This window comes from Helicoverpa zea, chromosome 22 (assembly GCF_022581195.2).
Source record: "Helicoverpa zea isolate HzStark_Cry1AcR chromosome 22, ilHelZeax1.1, whole genome shotgun sequence".
Taxonomy (NCBI): domain Eukaryota; kingdom Metazoa; phylum Arthropoda; class Insecta; order Lepidoptera; family Noctuidae; genus Helicoverpa; species Helicoverpa zea.
In genome coordinates, this window is record NC_061473.1 from 2,732,083 (window position 1) to 2,741,605 (window position 9,523).

General features: G+C 36.8%; 1 protein-coding gene across 35 annotated transcripts in view; it reads right to left on the reverse strand.

The window, feature by feature from the left end:
* LOC124641568 (microtubule-actin cross-linking factor 1) overlaps positions 1–9,523 on the reverse strand; it is a 319,179-nt gene that overhangs the window by 54,127 nt on the left and 255,529 nt on the right. For all 35 annotated transcript variants that reach the window (XM_047179691.1, XM_047179706.1, XM_047179684.1 and 32 more), the window contains 15 exons: positions 8,470–8,616; positions 7,963–8,067; positions 7,262–7,380; positions 6,610–6,808; positions 5,911–6,138; positions 5,318–5,455; positions 4,661–4,884; positions 4,133–4,333; positions 3,516–3,716; positions 3,014–3,116; positions 2,565–2,672; positions 2,003–2,146; positions 1,421–1,526; positions 897–1,025; positions 328–485 (listed from right to left, as the gene is read on the reverse strand). In XM_047179691.1, coding sequence (XP_047035647.1) covers positions 328–485; positions 897–1,025; positions 1,421–1,526; positions 2,003–2,146; positions 2,565–2,672; positions 3,014–3,116; positions 3,516–3,716; positions 4,133–4,333; positions 4,661–4,884; positions 5,318–5,455; positions 5,911–6,138; positions 6,610–6,808; positions 7,262–7,380; positions 7,963–8,067; positions 8,470–8,616 — 2,310 coding nt within the window. The remainder of the gene's footprint in view (positions 1–327; positions 486–896; positions 1,026–1,420; positions 1,527–2,002; positions 2,147–2,564; positions 2,673–3,013; positions 3,117–3,515; positions 3,717–4,132; positions 4,334–4,660; positions 4,885–5,317; positions 5,456–5,910; positions 6,139–6,609; positions 6,809–7,261; positions 7,381–7,962; positions 8,068–8,469; positions 8,617–9,523) is intronic.

Here is a 9,523-nt window from a genome sequence, read left to right on the forward strand (position 1 = left end):
TTTTGCATTATATATCTTATATGTATAGGGGAAAAAAGTAAATTTTCAAATGACGAAAGGTTTTTCACTGGATATAAAACTTTAAAGCGGTAAGAAAAAACAAAATTGTATGTTTTAGCGGAAACAAACTGATGCTTAGAATGCACGCATTTCATATAGGGCAAGTTTTATTCAGAAAATACATCATCACTGGTTCAATTCCTGTTGTTTCTTTTATCTATATCTCACCTTCAATAGGTAGCAGAAAATTTTCCCCTAGTTCAACAAGTTCTAAAGTTCTTTTAGGTCTTTAAAAAAGAGTTGCATAGTTAAGAAAACTGGCCTTACCTTGTCTAAGAAAGTGTTAAGCGCCCTCAGACTGTCGAGATGCTTTCTGAGCTCTTCTCTCACGGCGTCCAGCTCAGCAGTCCTGTCTGAAAGCTTGGTGCCGAGCAGACTGTAGCGGTTGTTGATCTCCGATAGTTGCTGCTGGACTGGGGATAGCTCTGTGGGGAGAAATTATTGTTTAACTACTTTTACCCACTAAAGCAACCCCTTAGTGGGTAAAAGTGGTAATTAAATTGATGGGGTAAAAACTGTATTTTATATCGATGAATTTGTTGTTGGACTTTTAAGTGGCAAGAAAATGTTGCGCTTTGGAAAAAAATATCGATATTTTTTGTTCATGATTTTGTCGTATATGATTTGAATTATGTTTTTTTGCGCTAAGGGACTGGTGGCTTCAATCCACATAAATAATTATATTAGTTTTGAAATCACGCATATCGTGTGTAAGCAATATTGCAGCAAATCTTACAAGAAAACAAAGGCCCAGTTTAATTACTCAGGCTAATTAAGTGTGTTATTCACCATATATTACAATATTATTTATTACAAAAATATATAATTTTTCTCACCTTCAAGATGGAATCCATCCTGGCTGGAGCGTCTTGAAGAGAATCCGCTAGACGTAGAGTGTGTGGAGCCAGGACTGACAAGACCGTGGCCCTTGCTGGGTGATGGGGAACGACCGTCCAATGTGCGGCCTGCAAATATTAAAGTAAATTAATATCTATGTATAATACTATTGTAGCGTTTATATTCTCAAATGGGCTATATGTAATGTTTACTGTTTGCAGACAATTAAGGATCTAGTCTTTGTGTATAGCATATCTTTTTAGTCTTTGATAAATAGTATTTTAATTTCTTGTCAAATAATTTATGCCTTATGTACTATCAACTGATGACATGTATGACATTATTTAAATCTGTTTGAAACTGCCAAAACCACAAGAATACTCCTTTACAGTGTCTTTCTTTACATTGTCTCTACGATAACTTGTATAAAGAGGATCACGTCATGTTGGGTCAGAGTACCAAAGCTTACGAAACAAATCATACATTTAGTCAGAACATCCTACACAATATATAGTGTACTTACTAGGCGTCTGTCGTTTAGTAGGGCTGTAGATCTGTCGCTTTCTATGCGGACTGTCCGCGCGGTCGCCGCGGGTCAACGCCTCGTAAACCGCACCGGCTTCATTCACCTGATAGACAAACATACATTAGTACTTTTACAAGAGTTAGAAGTAATAGGGATGGCGTCCATATTTATTAAGCTTTTCATTTTGATACCGCAAATAAAATCAGTTTTTCAAGTTTTCAGTTTGGAGGGGATGCGCGTACGTATTTTATCTACTCGTATGTAGATGTATGAATGCTTTTAGTAAATCATAGGTAACTTAATAGTCAATCTACACTAAACTATAAAGAAGAAAGATTTGATTGTCTCTTTGACATAAATAGGCTCCGAAACTACTAGACCGATTTAAAAAATTCTTTCACGGTTGGAATGCCACGTTATCCCCGGTAAACATAGGCTTTTATCTGAGCGCGGGAATTTCAGGAAGAGTTCCAATCGGAAAATGGCTAGTAAATAATAAAAAAACTTAACTTGAAAATTAATAAAGCTTTTCCTGGACAGGTTTAATTAATTCTTCATCGATATAAATAGTGTTGTTACCTTATCGATAGTAATAGAGAAGTCCCTGTACTCCTTAGCCAGGGGTCTGAGCTCGTCCTGCTGTTGTTTGATAACGTCGAGGTCCACTGCTACCGGTTGTAACCGGGTTACCCGGTTCTCCATGGATTGCAGCCAGTCTAGGACCTGGGGAGAGGAAGGTTAAGTTAATATCAGATACATTATAAATATAGAGAGAAAGAAAGTTTTATAACTTTAAAACAGCAGCACCGATGATGATGAGCGATATCTAAGAACGCACAAGCTTTCATCTTAAAAAATCGCATCCAAATAGATTTCGTTGTTTAAGAGATTCAGTACCACAGACAAACAAACACATAGCTTAATAATGGTGTAATTAAACCACAATTACAGCACTATATTTTTACGATAAGTTTCACATTAATATTAATTTTATTTTAAAAAGAGTTAATCAGTAATCAGAAATTTTATTTGCTACGTACTTTATAAAACTTTAGACAGTCAGCTAAATATGACACACAAAAAAATATTTAGAACATTTCACAGTCGATTAAGACACAACTAATATTCTATATAAACTTACTTGTATCTTAAGGCTCTCGTACTGGTTGAGTTGGTCGGCTCTCTGCTTGGACAGCTTCTGTTTCTCTTCTAGAGTAGCGTTGAAATCACGCCACTGGTTCTCTAGAGCCTGGATAAATTATAAACATTATTATATACAAGTTTGTATTAAAATGCAGTTTCAAACGACAGGCAATTAACTTACTATAAAAAAAAAGATTCCTACAAATTGAGCACCTACTTCTTCTAAGGAATTTGGTTAAAATTGAGGTAATATTTTTTATACTCAAAATCGATTTTTTTAGTTGCAAGATTTCAACATCATTCTTATAATTTTTTGAGCTAACATTTTGAAGAACCATTTTGTATATTGATTCGTGAATACACTGCATAATACCAATATTGTTAGTGGAATATTATAACGTTACAGTGGGTTTTACACAGACAAATTCTCTAATACGAGTATCTTACCTTCATCCTATCACGGATGACATGTGTGTCGGTAACATCCTTCTTAGAGATGAGTTGTTTGCCGTTGCGTAGGCATTCCTCCAATAGTGGCATTTGTTTGTCCCTGTTACATATAAAACAATTATTTAAGTTAAAAATAACCCTCACATTAGCTAAAAAACTTTGTCAAACTAAATATAAAAGTTAAAGCAACTTGATAATTATTATAGAGAGTAAATGCGATATAATTAAAAGCAATTTGTAATCGACTTTTTTCATAACCATCATCATGTAAAAATATAATAGTTAGTAGCATTTATCGATAATATTTTTAATGAATTATGTAAGAGATGATTGGTCTCATACAACTCTGGTCAACTGAACATGACATTTATGTCGTGCCACTAGACGTTTATAATGTGCAACAAGAACCTACAAAGGCCTATTTGGAATAAAAACCTTTGAAATTGAACTTTATTTTCATATTGCTTTTTATCGACTATAAAACTCTTCACACTCTCACCTGAACTGAGCCAACTGCGTCAACCTGCCCCCTATCTCCTCAGCAGGCATCCTAGCCAGCTCCCTGGTATCAGCTTGTTCGATCAGCTGGGAGTACGCAGCGTCGAGCGTCGAGGCCTGAGCGGTGAACTGGGCCAACTCTGATGATACTTCTTCGAGGAACTCGCCGCGTTTGCTCGAACGTTCCAGTAGTTTCTCGTATCTGTGAAGAGGATAGTGTTAAATATCTTGCAGAAATGTTGGTTTAAACTTTTTTTGTGACTATAACAATTGTGAATCAAGGAGAAACTTGTAGGTATAGTATACTAGTAATTAATGGTGGTTAAAAAAAATTGGTTTGTCTCTTTTATATAAACAAACCAACATAAGATTTTGCATGACATGCTATGTTTTCATTTTAATTTTTCTTTGATAAAAAAGGCCTATTTTCATCGACAACATAAAAGTCAGCTTTTCATAAAAAATGTTTCTTTGAAAATTTAATGTGCAAATTCATAGCAAAAATTTGTCTTAAGAAACCCGACAAAGTTGTCGATGAAATACGGCTTAAGTATTCTAGTTTAGCGTCTAGACAAAAAACATTTTTGATCCTGAATTTAAACTAATATCTAAACTTACCTTGCATAAATATCATCAGCTCTCTGCTCTAATTTCTTAGCGATTCTCGCGTTTGAAGGCGTGAGCGCAGCTTGGCGGGCGCTGGCCAACAGTTTGGCCAACGTTGGCCGTCTGGCTTCCAACTCGCCAATGGCGATGCGTTGTTCGCGCATCTGTTCGTCTAGGCGTTCCCGGATAAGGGAGGCTGGTTTTTGTTGGCTCCTGGAGAACAAAAATTATCAAATTATATCATACATACTAAAAATTAAATTCAACGAGTAATACACATACAACAATAACTTTTATTTATTTTAGTCTGAGGCAATCAGCCTTACATAAAATATAGGGCTACAATGTCCGAAATCGAATTATGTGTTTCGATAAAAATATGAACAAAACTGATGCTATCAAGCATTATTGAACCTTAAATGTGGCAAACTTTACTATCCGACTTGTGTCCAATGTCCAATCATTTTCAAAATGTCAGATCTAACCAAAATCTACCCTTTTAATACCAGTTATCCACAATGTCCTGTAAGGTCTACTCACTTGAACAAGCTCTCAGCCTGTCCGACCCAGTGTGCCTGAGTCTCTGCAGCATCCTGCAGACCCTGGCACTGCAGTAAGGCAGCTTCAAGCTCCGAGCACCGTGACCCTATACCCTCGACTATGTCCTTGTAACGGGCAGTCAGGTCTAGAACGGGCACTTCGAGTTGGCGGATCTCAGATGGGGTGAGATTGCCTTCTAGGGATTTTACTAGGTTCTCGCAAGCCTGGAAGAGATGGGGGAAATTAGAAAACGGTTTAGAACAGTTCCATTTGAAAAGTGATCGAGAGGTATCTCGAGTAAGGGCCTTATTCCTCTGCTTAAATTCAGACGTCCTAAATGATTGATCTAGGACTAATTTTGCCATTTGAAATAGCAGTAAGATTAAATTCTAGTTAGAATCCTAGAACAGAAGTTTTATCTTCTGACTGACAAAATACTAATTAGAAAGCGATTTAGGCAGGGTAAGTGGATTAGCGCCTTCAAAAAGAGAAATTAATTATACTTGCTAGAATATAGGAACTTTGCCCTCAAAGAGTCGCTATTATAGCGACTACTCATGTCATTTTAAAGTCGTATTTGCAAAAATAAAACTTATACATACTCCTTTTGGAATTATATTTACAAGTAAACGAACTATGTTCCTTTTCTATACTTACATCCTTAGCATTATCAATGAGCCGTCCCTGCGAGATGATCTCGTTGTGCAAAGCTTTGGCCTTCGACAGTTGCGACTCCACCGCTCGCGGCTCTCCGCCCACTGGCTCGGATAGCGCTGAGTTCACTTGTGGTTCCACCTGGAGGAGAAATACATGAGATTTAGTAAATTATTGTAAGTGGTGTGTAGTGAATATGGAATGCTACACAATTTGAAGAGTTCTATTAAACAAATCGCGAAATGGACCACATATTATTTCGAAGTTCAAAACTGACGTCGAAGTATATATCTGACATATGTAAGGTGTGTATGTATTTGCTTTCAGTTAAATTAATCCTATAAAGGTTACACTGCAAATAAAACGCGATAAAAACATTCCGCCTTTATGATGCATGAATAGACATAACGTTGTCACCATAATAGGTCGGAATTTAGAAGAGTTATTTACGAACTTGCATCTCCCTGAGATTTTTAATATTTAGTACCATTTATTTATTGGCAAGTGCCAAAATTTATTTTCTCTTTTCACACATACAAGCTGACCTGAGCGAACTTCAAATGAGGAATTTTTATCCGATAACCATTAACACTTACCTCACTAATCCACCTGCCAGCCCTCTGCAGAGCATCATGATAATGTCGGGTAACATCAGCGGCTCCTCTCAGCCTGTCCTGCAGCCTCTGCGCCCGCGCACACAGGTCCGCGTGTCGGCGCCGCGCCGAGCCCGCGCCCTCCCGCACCGCGCTGTCGCCGCGCGGAGCGATGTGGGAGAGGCGGGAGGGAAGGGACGTGCGGTACTCGTTGAGGATTGAGAGGAATTCCTGAGGGAGAAAATGTGTGTATTAGAAAATTATTTTAAAAATATAATTGAGGAGAAATTGGGGAATTTATAAAGTTTTTTATATAGTGTCCGTTATAGTAATGGCTTAATTATACTGAAAGCTAAAATTAAGTTGTCAAAAATTTATGAAAGTGTATTAAGCAAAATGATGCCCCAAATGCATCTACAACTTGAAATTCTTTTAGATATTAAACGAACATTTTATCAGCACTATTGTGCGTGTATATGTATGCTGTGGTTAAACCTAATAAATAAATACAAATATTCTTTATTGTGTATTAATAATTGTCTAGTTACCACATTAAATTACGATTTCTACTTCTCAATCTTGAAAACCAGTCTCAAAAAGACTCGTCACTTTATTGGAAAGTCAAAGTTTTACCTACTAAAAATGTTATATATAGAACCAATTTTCTTCCTAAAAAAATCAAACCAGAATAAGTTAACCCACCTTGCTCTCATCGACGAACTTCTGCGCCGACATAGTAATGAACCTCAAATCAGCCTGATGCGCGATGACATCCGACACGAACTCGCGCACATCCTCGCTCTGGTCGGGGAGGCTGTTGAGCTTGGAGAGAGCTGCCTCTTTGTCTTCTAGAGTACGGTACGCGCTCTCCATCCAGGTGTTGAAGGCATTTAGTTCGTTGCTGCGGAGGATGTTTTAAAGTTAGATGTGGTTGTGTGTGGCTGAGATGATAGATAGTATAGCTAGAGGAACATAGACCAAAAACAAAGCACTGTTCGAATGAATGAATGCATAACTTTGCTTATCTGAAGTTAGTCATTTGACGCTTCTGCATGGGTAGTCGTGTTTTGTTTATATTTTTTGACTGGATGTGCATTATGCTCAAGGAGTTAAATAGGAACACAAAGTTATTTGACGCTCGATCTTTAATCCCGAGGTTATTACTTTTAAAACAAAAAATGTTGTGTAGTTATGTTATGATTTAAGCCCATGTTCTCAAAACAATACTTAAAAGAGACTAGAAATAAAAGAGCTGATAAAGCTGTTCAAGTAGCTTCTACTATGGGTACTACAATGGGCAGTATCACTTTTAATATTTTTTAATGTGTCTTCTATATAAAAATACAATACCAACCTGAATTTGCCCAGCTCGTCCCTAGCTGCGGCCAAACGGCGCAGCATCTTGTCACATTTATCTGTGCACTTGTCACAACGCTGCTTCAGCTGTCTCACGCCACGCTCCAGTGCTGCCACCTGTGACCAAGGTAAATAAGTAAAACAATGTAGCTATATGCAGGTGTATCTATTAGGTTGTGAGGCAATGTAACTAGTTGCAGGTGAATTTGTTTGTGGGACAATAATACAACCTGTCCGGAATTTGTTTAGTGGAGTGTGAAGTTAAGACAATAGGTGTACTAGCATCATCTCGAAAATCAATCTGGCAAGACGGTTACGCTCAATTGACACTAGGGTGAACATTGTAATGTGGCATGTATTTTAAAGTGTCATATTAATCTTAAATAGTACTTTCTACGTATATCTTTGACACCAATGTATGATTAAATGTGAATGAAAATATCTGGAAGAAATCATAAAGTCCGAGATCACACATGGAGCAAGAATGCTGATTAACGCTCATTCCTTCTCTGTATGAGACGAGACCTGTGCCCAGCAGTGGGACGATAAAAGGAGATTTACCATTTAATATTTTATTTCTTTTGCACACACACGCACTTATTTAATAAATATTCTTCTGCTCAGCCTACTCCAAACATCCAGTCTCAGTACCTCACACTAAAGACCAAAAGGCTGTTAACAATAAATTCCAAAGTATACCTCATGAGGAGCCAGCACGTCGCCTCCGGAGACGAGCAGCTGCTTGGCCTGGTCTGCGCAGGCTGACACCTGGCGCTGGTGGCTCTCCAGGTCGTCCTTGATCAGCTGGAAACAGGATTCATCATTATTGCAAGTGATATAGATTACTGGTATATTTCGTCTCGTTGCTTTATATTGGCGATTGTTTTGCTGCCAAAAAAATCTACTATATTAGTAGTATAGTTTTGATGTGGTTAGCCAGTAGGCACTCTTGTCTAAAGACCCATTTGCACCTACTACATAAAAGTCTGTTTTTCTTAAAACATCTATTTATTTACAGTGACTATTGAACGTTAAAATTCATAGTGAATAGTTGTTTTAAAGAAAGTGACATTCATGTTGTCGGTTTAGTAGGGTCTTAAGAGTTAGGCTGAGGTTTACATTAACATTTCTATCAGTTGAAGTCATTCTAACGTTCGCCTCAGTCTAAAACTTTAAATGAATCATACATATAAAAACTGAACCCACCTTAAGAATATTAATTTGATTCCTCAGTTCATCCATATCTTCCTTAACGGCCTCCTGGTTAGCCAGTCTCTCTTCCACCACAGCGATCCATTCCAGTAACTTAGACAAGGTCTCATCGCAAAGCCTGTATTTCTCCTCAACTGCTTGCTATACACAAAACACACACATCAGTATATGTTTGGAAATAACACGCACACATATGTACATTGCTCTCAGAGCGTAATAGTGCATCTCTATACTACAGCGGTTGTACAATGCGTCTATCTACTCTGTGACGTCACAAACAAGTGACGATTGTAAATAGCTCAGAAACTGTACATATATATTTTCTTGTGTACTTTTTTTACTGTGAACGTTTTGCAATATTGTGACAAACTAACCAATTAGAATTACTATTAATTTTTGCATTAAACATACGACTAAGTAATGAATAGCTGCAGTAATTGTCGTATATTTAATGAAAAATTATCAAATCATTTAATAATAATAATTTTGATAATTGCAAAACGTCAAAAACATGCCCCATGAGATAAAATAGCTCATGCAGCCATATTTGAACCTGAAAAAGAAGCAAGATTGAACAATATCTACGCAGACAGAAAGCGAAGTCGAGAAATATCTTCGATCGAGACGACAACAGACAGAACAGAGTATGAGAATGACAATTATTCACAAAAACCGAAGTTTGCGAACGAAGACACAGGCAAAGCTTAGCATGCAAGCAGTGGAAACATTGTTGCTAGTATCAAAAATACTTTTAAAGTGGCAACACTAAATAAAAAAAAAAAATGAAAAAAATGTTGCCACAAAAAATATTTCTGATAAAAACGCCTTATGGTATCAACATCTTCCGACATTATCTTAAAATTAATGTTTGTATTAGAGTTATTTGTTAAAATAGGAATAAAATAATATAAGTTAAAGAATACCTTCTTGGAAATCTGAAACTTTGAAAGAGTATTTTTGAACAGTAAAAGTAAGAAAAAAATTAAAATTATAAAAGTATTGTGTAAAGTTAACGAAGTATAAAAGTCGAAGAATTTACACGTTATAC